General features: G+C 39.3%; 1 protein-coding gene across 2 annotated transcripts in view; it reads right to left on the bottom strand.

Moving 5' to 3' along the window:
* Positions 1 to 4,576: 4,576 nt before the first annotated feature.
* The window catches only part of LOC126203163 (leucine-zipper-like transcriptional regulator 1), a 179,472-nt gene continuing 164,150 nt past the window's right edge, over positions 4,577 to 19,898 (bottom strand). For both annotated transcript variants that reach the window (XM_049937404.1, XM_049937405.1), the window contains 2 exons: positions 10,744 to 11,028; positions 4,577 to 4,762 (listed from right to left, as the gene is read on the bottom strand). In XM_049937404.1, the coding sequence (XP_049793361.1) occupies positions 4,628 to 4,762; positions 10,744 to 11,028 (420 nt within the window). In that variant the 3' untranslated portion in view covers positions 4,577 to 4,627. The remainder of the gene's footprint in view (positions 4,763 to 10,743; positions 11,029 to 19,898) is intronic.

The raw sequence follows: 19,898 nt of genomic DNA, 5'->3' as shown, positions 1-19,898 counted from the left end.
TTTAGAGGCCCTGTATCCCTCAATTATGATTGTGTACATCAGTATCAATTTCAAATCAGAGATAAATGTGCATCACATCAGAATTCAAGAAACCTTCATGGAAACCACTAACTAAAAGCAATCATCTTGCCAACATAACTGTGACAAACTAGCGACTCAAGTGGAATATCATACAAAATAAGCTAACATGTTGGATTTTATACACAAAATACCAGAATAGTTCTGCTACTGCTTAGAGCATCTAGATCGGTAAACTGTTGGTGGACCGTTTGTTGTTTTGTCACAACGCTATTAACATCAGTTTTGTTTGACAAAGATAAGATATTTAAGAGATGTGTGAGAAAAGTAATAAGAATGACAACATTGTGATTGATCTGGCAACATTGTGTTGTTCTGCTTGTCTAGACCAGTGTGTTCATCCCTTTTAGATGCTCAGTCCAAGAATCATCTCCATACAGCCCTCATGTGATTCTTAAATCTGCCATTAGTGAAGCTGTATTTTTGTTGTGTGCTATAAAAATGGAACAGCAAAATTTAGAACGACATTATGGCATCAAGTTTTGTGGTTGGTTTGTTGATCTGGGAGGAGGGGACCAAACTGGGAGAACATTGGTCAAATGGGATTAGGGAAGGACGGGGAAGGAAGTCGGTTTTGCCCTTTCAAAGGAACCATCCTGGCATTGCCTGTAGCGATTTAGGGAAACCACGCAAAATCTAAATCAGGATGGCCAGATGCGGGTTTAAACTGCCATGCTCCCCAATGTGAGTCCAGTGTGCTAACCACTGCACCATCTCATTTGGTCAAGTTTTGTGTTAAATTTGGGGGATCCATGAGTGAGACCTTTGAAAAGTTGAAACAGGCCAATGGGGAACATTGCTCGTCAAGACCACAAGTTTTTCACTGGCGCGAATCATTTTTGGAAGGCTGTGAACACGTTGAAGATGAACCTTGTACAGGGAGACCTTCAGCTTCAAAAACCAACAAAACATCCAACTTGTTTATGCTCCTACGAGAAAAGACCAATGTTTAACAATAACAATGACAGGCAAACTGTTAAACTGAAATACTTTCATCATACATAAAATTTTGACAAAAGTTTCAAACAAGTGAAAGATTTGTGTCAAAATGGAGCTGAAAAATCTCACAGCTGAGCAGGAGGGTAACTGAAGAAATATATGCATTTGTCTTCTAGAGAGGATTGCCAATGACTACAAATGGTTCAGTCGTGTGATCACATGTGATGAATCCTGGATTTTTGAGTATGATCCAAAGACAAAGCAGCAAAGTGAAGAGCAGCACACTGAGACATCTCCTTGTCTGAAAAAAGGTAAATGAACAAATCAAATCAATAGGGTATTGTGCATAAAGAATTTGTTCCTCCAAGACAAACTGTCAACCAAGTGTTTTACAAATAAAGGCTCAGGGAAAGGGTGAATCAAGTGAGACCAGAGATTACAGTCAGGTGGATGCTGCATCGTGACAATGCCCCATGTCACACGGCCACTTCAATCAAGGGATTTTTGCTCTGAAAAGGCATTCCTGTAGTTACACAGTCCTCGTAATCAGCTGGTCTGAGGTCATGTGGCTTTCTTTTCTTAAAATTGAAAAATGTCTTTAAAGGAAGCCATTTTGGAACTCTGGAGAACATTCAAAAGAATGTGACCAACGTGTTAAAGGCCCTACCAGTTGAAGCCTTTCTGCGCTGCTACCAGGACTAGAAATAGCTTAGGTGGTGTAACACTACTGAAGGAAACTACTTTGAAAAGAACAATATAATTGTTTTAAAAAATTAAAAACTTTGGTAGGTAACAAATCAGTCTCATTACTTTCCCCACACACCTCTTGTGTGTATGTGTATAGAGGGTGTTACAAAAAGGTACGGCCAAACTTTCAGGAAACATTCTTCACACACAAATAAAGAAAAGATGCTATGTGGACATGTGTCCGGAAACGCCTAATTTCCATGTTAGAGCTCATTTTAGTTTCATCAGTATGTACTGTACTTCCTCGATTCACTGCCAGTTGACCCAATTGTAGGAAGGTAATGTTGACTTCGGTGCTTGTGTTGACATGCGACTCATTGCTCTACAGTACTAGCATCAAGCACATCAGTAGGTAGCATCAACAGGTTAGTGTTCATCACGAACGTGGTTTTGCAGTCAGGCAATGTTTACAAATGCGGAGTTGGCAGATGCCCATTTGATGTATGGATTAGCATGGGGCAATAGCCGTGGGGCGGTACGTTTGTATCGAGACAGATTTCCAGAACGATGGTGTCCCGACAGGAAGATGTTCGAAGCAATTGAATGGCGTCTTAGGGAGCATGGAACATTCCAGCCTATGACTCGGGACTGGGGAAGACCTAGAACGACGAGGACACCTGCAATGGACGAGGCAATTCTTCGTGCAGTTGGTGATAACCCTAATGTCAGCATCAGAGAAGTTGCTGCTGTAAAAGGTAACGTTGACAACATCACTGTATGGAGAGTGCTACAGGAGAACCAGTTGTTTCCGTGCCATGTACAGCGTGTGCAGGCACTATCAGCAGCTGATTGGCCTCCACGGGTAAACTTCTGTGAATGGTTCATCCAACAATGTGTCAATCCTCATTTCAGTGCAAATGTTCTCTTTATGGATGAGGCTTCATTCCAACGTGATCAAATTGCAAATTTTCACAATCAACATTTGTGGGCTGACGAGAATCCGCACTAAATTGTGCAATCACGTCATCAACACAGATTTTCTGTGAACGTTTGGGCAGGCATTGTTGGTGATGTCTTGATTGGGCCCCATGTTCTTCCACCTACGCTCAATGGAGCACGTTATCATGATTTCATACGGGATACTCTACCTGTGATGCTAGAACATGTGCCTTTACAAGTACGACACAACATGTGGTTCATGCACGATGGAGCTCCTGCACATTTCAGTCGAAGTGTTCGTATGCTTCTCAACAACAGATTCGGTGACCGATGGATTGGTAGAGGTGGACCAATTCCATGGCCTCCACGCTCTCCTGACCTCAACCCTCTTGACTTTCATTTATGGGGGCATTTGAAAGCCCTTGTCTACGCAACCCCGGTACCAAATGTAGAGACTCTTCGTGCTCATATTGTGGAAGACTGTGATACAATACGCTATTCTCCAGGGCTGCATCAGCGCATTAGGGATTCCATGCGACAGAGGGTGGATGCATGTATCCTCGCTAACGGAGGACATTTTGAACATTTCCTGTAACAAAGTGTTTGAAGTCACGCTGGTACGTTCAGTTGCTGTGTGTTTCCATTCCATGATTAATGTGATTTGAAGAGAAGTAACAAAATGAGCTCTAACATAGAAAGTAAGTGTTTCCGGACACATGTCCGCATAACATATTTTCTTTCTGTGTGTGTGAGGAATGTTTCCTGAAAGTTTGGCCGTACCTTTTTGTAACACCCTGTAAACAAAGAAACAGCAGTGGGCCAAGGACAAATCCCATGGTGACTCCATGGAGTACAGTGTGTAGTGCATCAAAAATTTCAACACCAGTTATAAAGACTCTCGGCTTTCCACTGTCTCGAACACCCAATATTTTACATACGAGTGTGAGAGACGGGAGAGTGTCTACCTCGTGCCGGTTTTCTGTGGGCACAGGGTGCATGTGTATCAGGAGAATGCTACAATGTGGACTGTTGATTAACATGGGCAAGTGGTTGCCACACTCGCCACAGAAGCCATACACCCAGCACAAGGAGCAAGCGCATCTTACTCCGTGACGGTGCTACGTCAGTCATTATTGTGAATTTGTGAATAGTTGAATTATGTTATAAGAAAAGAAAGACACTCACTTACTTACTTACTCACTCTCTTGAGATTCTGAGGGTGGGCTTGCCAGAACTATGGGAAACCTCTGGAACTGAATTTATTGTAAAAATACTTAATAGTTCTGACGGTCCGCAAGTCATTGGGCTTACGAAATATTGTTTGTTTATGCGAAAACTATTATGTGGTGTTCTGTTTGTGGAAGTGAAAATATAGTGGCATTGATTTAAACGTATCTTAAGTGTACAGAAACATTTTGAGAGTTGAGAAAATTCCTCCAAACAGCATTACATCTTCGGAGAAGAGGTTGGGGAGATCGACACAGCCAGCTATCCTGAAAAGAAGATCGGCAAAACACCTCCAAGTAAGTCCAATGATGAAGGCAATGTGTGAGTCTTGCACACCAGCACCACACGGCTTCCTATAGTCACCGGAAACTGCCACAAGTGCCATAGTCAAGACTCTACCCCCTCAACTGCTTTGCTGTTCTCATCCAAAACCACCACCTGCTGTTTTAGCTGTAGGATTTTAGCCAGGTTGAACAATTCATGTTTTATTTACCTTATTTCAACTGTTCCACACTTTGGTAACACATCAGCACATTGCGCTGATTATCTTCCCAAGTCCCTCAAGGCAAGATTGGAAGACTTTATGATACACTCTGTAGTAACATTTCTGTAAGCATTATCCCCACTAAAAATTTCAAATATGTTATCATGCTGAACTAAATTCTCTCACTGTAATATTTAAGAAAAAAAGGAAGGGAGAATGATGTGACAGTTTCTTCAAACTTTATTTCACAGAAAGAAATAATTAATCATACAGTCAAGTGTCACTGTTGAGACTAACACTTGTCATATCCTGGCAAAGCTTAGAATCACTCATGTCATCAGCAAGGGCTTCCAGAATATCAAGAAGCAATTCCCGACCAAGAGACCGCATCTTCGGCAATCTTGCAACCTGTAAGAATCATGGAGTATGTCAAAAGGAAAGTATGTCAAAACTAAAATTTCTAATCATTTGTAGAATTTAACAGCAAATGACAAGTTCACATCAGATTGTTATACTAGATATAAGCTGATACACTTAGATTCCTAGTAGTTAGTCAGTCAGATTAAACCTAACATGTACATGAAACCTATGATTTTTTTCCAAACGCTGATAAAGCCATAAATTAAACTGCATAAATTTCAGAAAAGTTCAACATACAAATATTATACATGTATTTCAAATTTCAAACAGTGGAAACTCCAGGTGGGAATGTCAACAACATAGAAATTAAAAGACACTCACATATAGCTTTTGGCCACAGCCTTCATCAGTAAACACACACACACACACACGCAAGCAAGCAAGCACACCTCACGTGCACATGATCGCCAACTCCAGCATCTCGGACCAGAATTCAGCATCACGTGGGATGCAAGCAGCAATCTGGAGGTGGTGGGGGAAGGGGAGGGGGAAGGGGAAGAGATAACAGAATAGTGTACAGGTGGGGAGAGAGACGAGTGCTGTCTGGTGGAGTGCGCGGAGATTAGACTGCCAACCGGTGCAGTGTCAGGAGGTTGTGAGGCAGGGAGGTTGGAAAAAAAGGGAACAAAAAAGGAAAGGAGTGGGGAAATATGGGCAGGTGCATTGGCAGAGGGCTGCAGATAAACAGGATGGGAGATGAGAGTGGGGAAGATATGATAGGAAGAAGGGATGGATTTGAAAATAACTGGCAGTTATTTGACCATAGAGCACATTTTATGGACCAGTTTTCCTGTACTCATTTTCTTCAGTGGAAGCATTTCATCAACACCAACTGACCACAACTGATCTGAAGCACACACTGATCCTTATCCTAACCAATTGCAAAAACCTTCTGTTCCCCTCTACCCTTTTCACACCTTGTTAATTTCTCACTTTCAACCTGTTGTCAGCTTTCATTTCCAAGTGTTTTTTTCCAATGAGTGTCACAGTTATGGAACAAAGGGCTGTTAATAACCCACAAACAGATTCTGAACTTATTATTCTTCTTGTGACAAGTGCACCACCATATTGTCATGAATCGTAGTTATTACGCAGCTGATTGTCACCGCTTTTCATCACCTTTGCTTATAAACATTATGGCTACGACACTGTCCCTGAAGTACATGACCTTCAAACAGCTAATTAAAGTATTTGGTCCATCACAGAACCTGTCACCATCTTCCTCCTGACATTGGTAAGTCCCATGTACAACAACCTTTTATGTGGTCTCAGAGCTCCATAAATCTGACTCCACTGGTCTTTCTATTAATCATCCCATCATGGCAGGTCACAATATTCACACTCAAAGAACCTTGGCCTTGGTACACAGCATTTCCTAACAACTTTCTGCAACACTGCTTACCACAGTCCAGACATGAATCACTTCTCTGCTAATGTGAGTTTCAGTTTCACTACTTACCCTGGTCTGTCACTCTGGATGCTACCTCCAGGTACACCAATATCCCCAATATTCATGGTCTTATTGACATGAAACACTACCTTCTGCAGAATCCTTTTCATGCACAAGCCATTCCTAATCTTTTTGGCTAAGCACATTCTGACTACAGTTATTTCTACCTTGGAGGCAAAATAAATGCATAAATCTGCTATGGGTACTCACTTAGCACCTTCCTATTCTGACCTTTTAATGGGCCATACACAGCTATTCTTCCTAAACACTCAACATAATAACATCCCTTACATAGTTCAGATTCAGATTCAGTGATGGCATCTTCTATATGAGGACGCTGCTAAAGAAAACCTATGCTTCTTCCCTGTAGAATCTTGATATCTCCTTTCAACTCCATTGCTGAAGCTTCTCAAATGTTCTATCATGGTTTCAGAAAAACAATTCATGGATGATAGTTCTCACTAAAGAAGGCACAATTTTGTTGTTTTTTGTGTAGCTATGTACGATCTATCAATCCACTGCAGGTTTATTTTGTCTTTTAGTTGAGTTCCCAGTAACCAATGAGTACTGTTGTATTTGTTCCAAATACACTTCACAAATATCAAAATTATCCACAAACTTTGCAGTTTTTTAAAATGAAAACCTATTTCAATCTGTCATTGGAACCTCTCTTCCATCAATAATAATACATATACCTTTGCTCTCTCTGTGCAGTTTTATTAAGGCACTGACTCACTGGAGTTTGGGATTCAAGTAACAAAAATAGCATGCTCTCAATCTTTTTCTTAAGGGTACCTTGAAATGATTTCATTGTGTTTCTGTCAACTTCTACAGCATCATTCTCTAAAAAAAAAAAAAACTGTAGTACTTTTGTACTGTAATCATCTTCTGTAACTACAACCAGAGTACTGCTTCTGTCAGCTCTTACTGTTATTGCTTTCTCTTCTTGTAATTCATTCAGACTGCCAGTTAAGTATAATGTACCAAGCAGTGTAGCTTTTGTGAATGAAGCTAAAGATTGGCTGGTCATTGACGACATGCTACTAGTGCCAGCTGACACAGTAAGCTTATATACTACCAGGGTGAATCAAATATATACAGGATTTTTTTCTACAAAACGATTTATTGAAAGACAAAAGGCAGCTACAATATTTTTTTCCACATGGTTCCCCACTTCAGAAATATGTGAGAAGAAAGGTTTTTTTATCACAGCATAGTAGGATGAAGCTGGTTGCATCAGGAGCCAGTTGCACACCAATTCCTCCACACCCATCATCATCTTCAAATAGACATCCTCCTAGAGCTTTTTTAAGTGGTCCAAACAACTGGAAATCACAGGAAAATAGGTCTGGGCTGTAAGAAGGACGACGAAGTTGAGTCCATTGTGTTTCCTGTAGCCTGGAGACACTTAGAGCTGCAGTATGGGGCCAGGTGTTGTCATGGAGGACGACGACCTGTTGAGTTGGTTTGTCTTGTCTTTTGCAGTAATGCACATTTCTCACCTTCTTCAACAGCTTGCAGTAGTACACAGCATTGATCGTGCATTGCTCATCCAAAAAATCAATGAGCAAAATGCCTCACCGGTCGAAAGAATATTGCCAGGTGACAGTCAGTTCTCAGTTTTCACTGGGGCTCCCTCCCCTTTTCTCTGCCACTACTCACTGCCTTTTTGGATTTGGGAGTGTAGTGGTGGAGCCAAGTTTCGACACAGGTGATGATCTGACTCAAAAATGCATCACCTTCTTTCTCACACCTTGCTACATGCCACTGACAGATCTCTGAACATCTCAACTTCTGATTTTCAAAGAAAAGGCGAAGGACCCATATGGAACACACTTTAGAAAACTGTAGGTCATTTGTGATGATTGCTTGACGGTGCCCATAATGTATTCTGACCCACTGTGCAAATTCTGATACTCTTGCCTGCTGATTGCCTTCAAGAATGTCTCAAATTGCATAAATGTTATCATCTGTAATGCTGGTCTGAGGACAGTAACTGTTGTTGGTGTTTTTTTACAAGTTCTCTTCCGGCCTTGAACTCTTTATGCTAGGCAAGCACATGTATCCTTGACAGTGTTTGATCCCTGAACTGTGCAGCCAGTCTCTGGAAAATTTCCATTGCATGAACTCCTTTACAAGCAAGAAATTTTATAATTATATGTTGCGTAGTGGTGTGGAGTGACCTGTTGCTCCAACTTCATGAGCATTATTGACAAAGCTTTGTATATAAGGCCTACTCCTAACGGCATCACCCAACAATACTAGAAGTGCTCGGGAACGAAAATCCCATTTATATTTGATTCACCCTTGTAATGTACCAACAGACAAAACTATAACAATAATAAGAAATTTAATATGCAATAGCACCATGGGAAAGGGGAAACTAATAGAATTACTTGAGCTAAGGAATTTAGTCTGAGCTTTAATTACTTTGAATTTGGTGAGAAAGTGTACCAACAGAAACATGGTCTGGCAATGGGCAATTGCCTCTCACCTCTCACCTCTCAGGGTTATCAGTGGACATATCTATCAACAATACATACACAATAGTGTTTCAGAATAATCCACTGTTGACACAGAAGATAGTTATGTACAAATGCTACATAGATCTACTGTAATATAGGGTAGGAAGGATGACATGTATGCCCTGCACATGACTTTTAACCAGTAGTATCACCGTATTAAATACATTTTAGAAAAAGAGCCCGAAAGACTTCTTAGACTCAAAAATATCAAGGGCCAAAAATAAGTTGGAATTTTCGATTTATCATAAACTAACATACTCATATGCAATCATAAGGGATGACTGCAACCACCTATTGCAACATAAAAAGATGTATTTCTTTGCTATGGTAGCTCAGCTATGTAAGCTGCCAAACTCAATTATGGCAGAAGTTATGCATCCTAAAACAAGTAGCAGTAGCTAATGGTTTTAAGGAAAGATTAGTTACAAAGATCCTAAAAAAATAAAAAAGTAAAAAAAAAAAACATGTGAAGATGAAAAAAGTTTATTACTTTGAAATATAATGGCTGTGTGGGGAAAAGTTAGTGCACACTTTCCCTGAACAGTACAAAATAACATTCAAGCAGCAGGTCAATTAAGGTTTAAACTAAGACACAAAATTGTAAATTAAATGAAAGTATTAAGCATCTGCTGTATAGAGATTACACTGTGGAACGTGATTTTTTTTTTTATATATACAAGCCAAACTGGTGAGAGTTTTATAACTAGGTACAAGGAACATATCAGCCCCAACAACAGGACTCCTTTTTGGCCATCATTTGTGAAGACAAAGCATACAGAGGATGGTATTGAGAGTGCCATGAAAATTTTACATGTGGCACCGGAAGGAATGAAGTTAGACATACTTTAAGAATGGAAAATATAAGAACGGATGAAAAAGGAGTCATACACAGTAATGAATGGATAGTCTGAATTTGAATACAATGATTTTTTGTCCTTTTTAAAAATGATTCATGATTCAGTAAAGCTGTCATCTTATGACATAATAGCAATTTTAAAATAATGCAGTGATGTTCATGACCTTCACCAGTATGGCACCTACATATTTAGTTGTAGCATTACTATCTCAGAGAGAGTGCATATGGACGCACAATAACTGAAGGTGCCTGACAAATTGTTATGTACAAACAACTAAAAACGCTCTTGAATTTCAAATGTATCAAGCCAATTGTAATACAGCCAAGTAATATTTGTTATATAGTTGTGATGTATTATACTGTAGCAAAACCTTACAAATGCAGGTATGTCATAAAATATTTATTGCACAACCATTTTACTTTATGATGCAGGTAATGGTTTGAGAATGAACAAAAATGTTTGAAGCTCACTAACATATTGTTTGCAACTCTGATGGAAATCTGAATCAATAAATTACAATTACTTTTATAAAGAAAACAGAAATGAATGCTGTGATGTATTGAACAGCCTTCCATTGTCATTATAAATGCAGGGCCATTATTTGATAGGTGTACTAGTTGTCATGTAATCACAATAAGCTTTTTAATGTCTGTATTATTGGACATGACTGAAGAGAAAGTAACTTGTTTTCATTGATGAAAGCAAGATGGCATACAGAATTATTACTACTATTATATCGTATGAAACTGATACTGGTACCTTTTATTTTGTTGAAAAATTGATGAAGTATTTGGATTTAATGTTAATGATAACAAATTGAGAGAGGAAACCAATCAAGACATCATAAATTAATCAGATTTCAGATTACTCTTAGAGACATAATGGAACCGATGTAAATAGGAGTAATACATTTCTCCCCTTGTAGGCCATTCACTAATAATGCATCATCACATTCTATTACCAAAATGTATCTACTGATGTTGTGTAATTAGTTTCTAAGCATAATAAAAGAATTAAAAACTAAATTCTCATAGTATGCTAAAAAAAGTATAACAAAATTAGTTTTTCTCTCTTCTGCCATGAAATGATTATACTACTAATGAAATCATTCCAACCTATTTTTAAAGAATTGTTCACCTTTGCAAAGTGATGCACAATAAGGCTGAGGGCATATTTCTTCATGTCTGTAGCCTGCATTCTATCAGCAGCTTCAAGAATTTGAATAACATTTTCAAACGTGATATTCATTTCCAAGTTCTGCTTGCAAAATGCCTGAAGTCGATTGTTGGTGAACCCATAAAAGTAAGGTGCACTGAATAAATACAAGGAGTCCTCTGGTGGCATATTAACATCAGCATAGTATATGTATCGTAGGAGTGAATCAAATGATTGCCGCGATGGGATGATATCACCAATTTGAATCTGTAACAGAAGTGAAGTGAATCTATGAAATCTGAAGAATGCAAAAAGAAAAAAGGTAACAATTTTTTTCTCTACTGATAGTTCAAATCACATTCATCAAGCACATCAAATAAAACTTTTTCCTCTGAGTGTCACTAAAAGCTGTTTCACTTTCTTTTGGAATTTTTGAAGGTTTTGAATATTGTTTGTTGGTTGATTTGCCTATACAACATATTGTCACATAGTTTACGGAGTATAAAACATAATACACCTACACCTTTATTCCATAAGCCACTACTCAGTGCATGGTGGAGAGTACTTTGTGCATAATGAGTCACTGCTTATCATGTCCCACTCCTAAATGGGGCAAAGGATAAAGATTGCTAGTATATCTATGTACAAGCCCCAATCTCTCACATCTCATCCAGGCAGCCGTTATATGAGACGTACATTACAGGCTGTAGAAGTGTTCTGCAGTCTGACAAATATGCTGATTCCCTGAAATTCCTCAACAGTGTTTAATTAAAACACCACCACCTTCCTTCCGAAGATACTCACTGCAGTTTGCAGACCATTCCTGTGATGCTCTTGTATTGATAAAGTTGATCACGAATAAATCTAGCAACTTTTCTCAGGATTTCTTTGATGTCTACCTTTACTCTAAACTGCTGATGATCTCAGTATTCAAAAATGAATCTTCCAAACATTCTATAGAGAGTATTTTATAGATGTTTATGTTATAGAAGTGCTGTACTTTCCCAGATTCTTCCAATACACTGAACCTGGCAGTTCATGTTACCTTAAACTGATTATGTGCACTAACTGTATTTTATGCTGTTAAACAACGTCGTGCCTACAATAGATATTTAATCAACATGACTGAGTCAAACAGTGTACCAGATTTGAATACCACAAGAACATTTCCATAACTCATTTGCATCAACTCAGGTTACCCCAATTTAAAGAAATATGCTATTTAATGTCTCAAACAGAAATACAGCCCAAGTCATTCAAACCCACTACAGTCATTCATTGATGATGTATTTCCATATGTAAGAGTCACCAGCAAGCTACCTCAGATAGCCAATCACCCTGTCTGACAATTTATTGATCTGTATGGAGAACAAGAGTTCCAACTTTGCCCATCAGAGACAATCACCATTCTGGACAACATAATGGTTTCTATCATTTTAAAAGTGTTCAATCAAGCCATAACTGAGAACCAATTCCTTGCACTCAGATCTTTGTAAATAACATGCAATACCAAATGTTTTCCAGAACTCTACAAATATGGACTCCACATCCGATTTTGACTGAGAAACTGACACTGCAGTTTTTATTTTCAGCACACTAGTGTACAACATGTCACAAATTCAACTAAAAAACATCCACGCATTTCATGTTATTTACATAGATAATCCACATTCCAAATATTCATTTGTGTGTGATAACATGCACCAGATAGTTCTATATGAAATTCCAGATTCTAATTTTTACTGTTCATGTTGTTTTCATGTAAACTTTCTTTGATTGTGTCACACCTCATGTATATCATGATATATTCTGTACGTTCATGATATATTCTGTATGTTTGAATTTTTAAGTGCAACAATTAATTACTATTAACTTGCCAAACGTAAACATAATTAGCATTTTTAAGAAACTTTTGGCAACAGCAAACTCACTCAAAAACAATTGTTCCATAACTTCATCACCATATATTCACATGAATGAAGACTTTTTTTTTTTTCAATATCTTCAGACACTTGCTAGTATTTCTGCTTTATACAGTTTTATCAATGGTATCCTCACTTTAAAAACTCATCCACGTTACAGTACATATCTACTTGAGTAAATGTATATTTTTGAGAATTTTCAAGTTATGAGTGTTGTGCAAAACTAACTTTGTAATAAATCGGCATTACTGTAGCATATATTGCAACTAACATTGTGTTAATGCTTGTTTTCTCTTTGAAAATGGTAATATGTTGTCTCTGTTTATCACAAATTAATGCTATTTTTCAAGTTTTTATATAGCAAATTTTACCACAAGCTTTTCTGTTGCCATAATATATATCACTTTTTGGGCTGTTAATTTCATTGGTTCCTAAAGGCAAACAGATATACTTCAAGCAGATCTTACCAATACATTAAAATAGAATCAGCAAGCTTAGTTAACTGTTCTATAAAATACTGCACCAGCCTCAATGCACAATTCACAAGCTCCACTGTTCTTGGGCAAGAGATGGGTTAGCTGGCCTTCATAAGCAGCTAGGAACAATCCTGACTACTCTCAAGTGACTGGATGCTTTTGTGGATCAGTGTGTTGGGAGGGCTACTGTGAGTCTGTACCAGATACAATAAAGTACCTTAAGTACGATTCTCTCCTGTGGACCCTGTCTCCTCTACAGGATATAGAGGATCTATCACTACTTGTCCACTTGGCTTTGAGTGACATGTCAGTGTTAGAGCTAGGCACGCTGTACAAGGTGACAAAGACCAGGGATAACTGAGGCTGTTACACCAATCCCCCTAACCAGCAAGTTCGAGTCTGAGTCAATGACTCACTTCACCTGTTGAAAAATGTGTCAACAGGAGGCAAAACAAAAGGAAAGGGGGGGGGGGGGTCTATTAATCGTTAGCAGTTCAAATATACCACAAATAATGGTGCCCCTTCTGGTAATGACAGCAAGGGATGGGAAGGTGCACTCAGTGCATATGCCTGGGACGTCATTCAATATGTTGAACTGGCTGCTCTTGCAGTCATTGAAGGAACAGGATGCAACATCCTGAGGGAACAAAATATGCCTATTGCCTGGGCTCTGAGGTCATACTTGGATCATTCTAATAACTGGCAGAGAAGGTTGAGAATAGCTCTCATGCTCACAGAGTTTCAACAAAGCTCAAGAGTCTGCAGCATTGTCCCCAGAACTGATCCTGGCAGCTGGTTCCAAGTCAAGTGGAAGGCTTGAACCAGAGACTTGGAAGGGTGTGTGACAATCTAGGCTTTGCACCATAGGGTTAAGAACTGTAGACTCCTCCTAATCAGGTCAGGTGTGTATCTCACACCAAAGACTTCTGCCCAGGTAGCGGGCTGCGTGTGAGATGCACATGATGATTTTTTAGGTTGTGTGACTCTCCATCCAGTTCAGGTAACTATAGCTGTAGGGTTGTGCAAGTTTCAGTCCAAGTTCTAAACATACAACTGTTGACCAACTGCCCACCCAGATGAACCAAGGATGTACCAACACTGTCTCCTCAACGAGCATGCAGTAAACATTGCTGTGTATGGGTCTCCACGTCAGACACGTGGTTCATGTACCCATGACTGCTGTTCGTGGATAGCGAAGGCTGGAATTTGCATGCTGATACCACAACTAGACACCTACTGAGGGACGACAGGTGGCCTTTTCAGATGATTCACATTTTATGCTCGATCACACAGATGGCCATTGACATGTACAACACGAAACATCTGAAAGCAAACAGTCTGCAACCAGAAGGGAGCATTACGGTCTGGGAAATGTCTTTGTGGCTTTCTCTGGGTGATCCCGTTATTCTGGAAGGCACAGTGGATCAAAACAAGTATGCATATATCCTTGGAGATCATGTAGACCCCTACACACAGTTTCAAACAATGGAAAATCCAGAATAATATTATAAAAGTTGCTACTCATCATAAAGCGGAGATGCTGAGTCGCAGCTAAGCGCAACAAAAAGACTGTCACAAATAAAGCTTTTGGCCAGTAAGGCCTTCGTGAAAAACAGACCCCCCCCCACCCCACACACATGCACTTTGTGTGTGTGTGTGTTTTTTGTCTATTTTTCACAGAGGCCTTACTGGCCAGAAGCTTTATTGTAACAGTCTTTTGTTGTGCCTATCTGTGACTCAGCATCTTCGCTATCTGGTGAGTACCTACATGCAGTCTGTTTTTCATCACGATGGCATCTACCAGTATAACAATGCAACATGTCACACAGCTCCCCATGCACATGTATGATTCAAAGAGCACCAGGACAAGTTTACTGTACTTCCCTGGACACCAAACTACCCAGACTTAAAACCAATTAAGAAGCTGCGGGACCACCTCGATTGGGCTGTTCATGCCACAGATCCTCAACTGAGAAATCTAGTGCAGCTGTCCATGGTGCTGGAGTTACCATGACTCCACATCCCTGTTGCTACCTACCAGAACCTTGCTGATATTCTTTCTGCATGTCATGTACTGCAAAAGGTGGTTATTCAGTCTTTTGATACGTGGTCACAGTGATTTGACTGGACAGTATACAGGGTGGTCCACTGATAGTGACCGGGCGAAATATCTCACAAAATAAGCGTCAAACAAAGAAACTGCAAAGAACGAAACTTGTCTATCTTTAAGGGGGAAATCAGATGGTGCTATGGTTGGCCCGCTAGATGTCGCTGCCACAGGTCAAATGGATATCAACTGCATTTTTTAAAATAGGAACCCCCATTTTTTATTACATGTTCCTGTAGTACGTAAATAAGTATGAATGTTTTAGTTGCGCCACTTTTTTTGCATTGTGATAGATGGCGCTGTAATAGTCACAAAAATATGACTCACAATTTTAGACGAACAGTTGGTAACAGGTAGGTTTTTTAAATTAAAATACAGAACGTAGGTACATTTGAACATTTTATTTTGGTTGTTCCAATGTGATACATGTACCTTTGTGAACTTATTTCTGAGAACGCATGCTGTTACAGCGTGATTACCTGTAAATACCACATTAATGCAATAAATGCTCAAAATGATGTCCATCAACCTCAATGCATTTAGCAATATGTGTAACAACATTCCTCTCAACAGCAAGTAATTCGCCTTCCGTAATGTTTGCACATGTGTTGACAATGTGCTGACATGTCAGGTGTTGTCGGTGGATCACGATAGCAAATATCCTTCAACTTTCTGCACAAAAGAAATCCGGGGATGTCAGATCCCGTGAACGTGAGAGCCATGGTATGGTGCTTCAACGACCAATCCACCTGTCATGAAATATGCTATTTAATACCACTTCAACTGCACGCGAGCTATGTGCCAGACATCCATCATGTTGGAAGTACATTGCCATTCTGTCATGCAGTGAAACATCTTGTAGTAACATCGGTAGAACATTACGTAGGAAATCAGCATACATTGCACCATTTAGATTGCCATCGATAAAATGGGGGCCAATTATCCTTCCTCCCATAATGCTGCACCATACATTAACCTGCCAAGGTCACTCATGTTCCACTTGTCGCAGCCATTGTGGATTTTCCGTTGCCCAATAGTGCACATTATGCCAGTTTAAGTTACAGCTGTTGGTGAATGACACTTTGTCGCTAAATAGAACATGTGCAAAAAATCTGTCATCGTCCTGTAATTTCTCTTGTGCCCAGTGGCAGAACTGTACACGACGTTCAAAGTCATCGCCATGCAATTCCTGGCGCATAGAAATATGGTACGGGTGCAATCGATGTTGATGTAGCATTCTCAACACCAACGTTTTTGAGATTCCCGATTCTCGCGCAATTTGTCTGCTACTGATGTGCGGATTAGCCGCGACAGCAGCTAAAACACCTACTTGGCCATCATCATTTGTTGCAGGTCATGGCTGACATTTCACATGTGGGTGAACACTTCCTGTTTCCTTAAACAACGTAACTATCCGGCGAATGGTTTGGACACTTGGATGACGTCGTCCAGGATACCGAGCAGCATACATAGCACACGCCCATTGGGCATTTTGATCACAGTAGCCATACATCAACATGATATCGACCTTTTCCACAACTGGTAAACGGTCCAGTTTAACACGGATAATGTATCATGAAGCAAATACTATCCGCACTGGCGGAATGTTACGTGATACCACGTACTTATACGTTTGTGACTATTACAGCGCCATCTATCACAAAGCAAAAAAAGTGGTCCAACTAAAATGTTCATATTTCTTTAAGTATTACACAAATATGCAATAAAAATGGGGGTTCCTATTTTAAAAAACGCAGTTGATATCTGGTTGACCTATGGCAGCGCCATCTAGCAGGCCAACCATAGGGCCATCTGGTTTCCCTCTTCAAGCTAGAGGAGTTTCGTTCTTCGTAGTTTTTTCGTTTGATGCTTGTTTCGCGAGATATTTGGCCTGGTCACTATCAGTGGACCACCCTGTATATTACGTAAAATGAATAAAGAGGCAGCAGTATTTCATCTCAATGAAGAACTTTAAACATACAGCTCTTGGACAGGAGCATACACAGAGTAACTGTGGCAACTTTAAAGGAATAGTTGATCATGCACTTGATAGATAATTTGTACCTAGCAAAACAGCCAATGATGGGAGGGATCCTTCATTGTAAACAGTCATGTAAAGAAACTTCTAAGAAGAGACTACTGCATAATAAATGTAAAACAAACATGGGTCTATGCAGAGATGCTACATATGAAAATCCAATAGTATTGACCCAGTTTATTTCTATCACAGCTGCAAAGATAAATGAAATACCTGTTAGTGTCAGTCATGGTGAGAAACAACTGAAATCAGTAAAAACTGAACAAAGCTCCAGGGCTCCATGCACTCCCTATTTGATTCTGTATTGAATTTGCAACTGAGTTAGTCCCTCGTAATTGTAATATACCTTAAATCCCTCAAACAAAAGCCTGTGGCTGTGGCTGGAAGAAGCACAGGCACAGGTCACACATATCTACAAGAAGGGCAGCCGAAGCGATCCATGTAACTACTGTGTGTGTGTGTGTGTGTGTGTGTGTGTGTGTGTGTGTCACTCATGGGAAGCTCAATTTACAGTTTTCTCACATGACATCCTGAAAGCCATGGTTCAAGGCAGTCAGATAGATGCAGCATTTATTGATTTCCAAAAATAATTCATCTAGATACCACAACTACAGTTATCAAAAATATGACTGTATGGAGTTTCAAGCAATTTTTTTAAAAAAGGAAGGATCCAGCATTTTCTCTTGGGTGGAGATTCATTGACACATGTAGAGGTAACTTCAGGCGAGCCCCAAGGAAGTGTGACGGGCCCTTAGCTATTCATGTTACATATTAATGACCTTGTAGATAATATTACTAATAACTTCAGACTCCTCCCAGATGATGCAGTTATCTACAATGAAGTGCTATCTGAAAAAAAAATGCATAAATATTCAGTCAGATATTGATGAGGCAAAGGCAGAGTTGGAATTGACCAACTCATACAAATACCCGAGTGTCACAATTTGTAGGGAGATGAAATGGAGTGACCACATAGTTTCAGCAGTAGGCAAAGCAGTTTGTGGACTTTGGTTCACTGTTAGATTACTGGGAAAATGCAATCAGTGTACAAATGTGATTACATTCATACCATTTGTGCAGCCCATTCTGGAATATTGCTCAAGCATGTGGAACCCATATCAAAAACAGGTGACAAGGGATATTGAACATACACAAAGAATGGCAACAAGAGTATTCAAAGATTTGTTTGACCCATGGGAGAGCATCTAGAAGATGCTGGAAGACCTGAAATGACAAATTGTTGAATACAGAAGCGAACTATCCCTTGGAAGCCTACTTGGTACAGTTCAAGAACCATCTTTAAGTGATGAACAAAGGAATATACTACAATACCCTACATATCATCTCCATAATGTTCATGAAGACAAGGTTAGACAAATTTCAGCATGCATAGTCATTTACGCAATCTTTCTTTCCATTCTCCATACATGGAATTGGGGGGGGAGTTCTAATAACTAGGACAATAGATGTACCTACAGACATCACTTCATAGTAGTTTACAGAGTAAGGGTGTAGATGTTGATACCATGTTTAAAAAGTGAGAGTTGGTTTTCGCACAACTTATTTTTTGTAATTCACTGCTGATTTGTGGACAGAAGCTTTTCTCTCTCTAGGAAACTCATTGTATCCCATCTTAGAATAAGCTAATTGACTTCAACAGCAGATTGAAGATTTTGTGGATTTATTCGGTTTCATGTCAAATATGATAATAAACTGCACATTTGTCGAGTCATTTTGGACTGTTTTGGTACTCATGATAAATATAAGCTAAGAAAGGCCAATGCTGCACAGTATTCTCTGTAAAAAAAAAGTCATGTTTGAATTTCATCAAGGCCTGGCATCATCTTAACTTTTAATTGTTTCAGTTATTCTCCAGCATATGGGACACTTATTTCTATGCCATACATTTGAAAGTTTGTGCAGTAAGACAGTGGTACCTCTTAGATCTTCCTGTGTCAATAAATTTGTAAAATGAGAAATTTTAGACATTGCTTTTCTTTTTCTGTCTTCTATTTCCAAACCAGACTGGTTGACAAGTGACTGGATGAAAGCTTTGAACATGCTTAATAATTTGCTGAGGAGCCTGAATTTTCTAGGATTGTCAGAGATCTTTTAAACCCGCAGTTGCAGGCAATTTTCTGATCTTTCTGCATAAAAACTCAGACCAAAACCAAAAACTGAATTCAGAAGTAATTTTCAATTGGTGTTTAACGTACATAATGCGGAAAACATGAAAACTGCACTAAAAATTATAAACACATGAGAAATTTACTGATATTTTTAGTTTTTGAAGTGCCATGATGTGTTAGAACCACAAGAACTGTTGCAGGTGTCTTTGCTGCAGCAGCAGAGACAGACACACTGACAGTGGTGTGCCCACCATACACAGGAGTGTCACCACGTATTTTCAGTTGTGTCATGGTTTTGTCTACAGCATCATGACAGACGTATACGTGTTTGGATGCTCCGAGAACAGTTATTCCCAGGTTGCATTTGTCATTATATTGAAACAAGGTTACATACACAAGCCGGTGAAAATGGCTTTAAATGGTTGATGTGAGAAGATGTATTGTGATTGTGTGGGTGAGACTTGA

This window comes from Schistocerca nitens, chromosome 9 (assembly GCF_023898315.1).
Source record: "Schistocerca nitens isolate TAMUIC-IGC-003100 chromosome 9, iqSchNite1.1, whole genome shotgun sequence".
NCBI lineage: Eukaryota > Metazoa > Arthropoda > Insecta > Orthoptera > Acrididae > Schistocerca > Schistocerca nitens.
The sequence above is the reverse complement of the archived record's forward strand: the minus strand, read 5'-3'. Positions and strand labels throughout refer to the sequence as shown.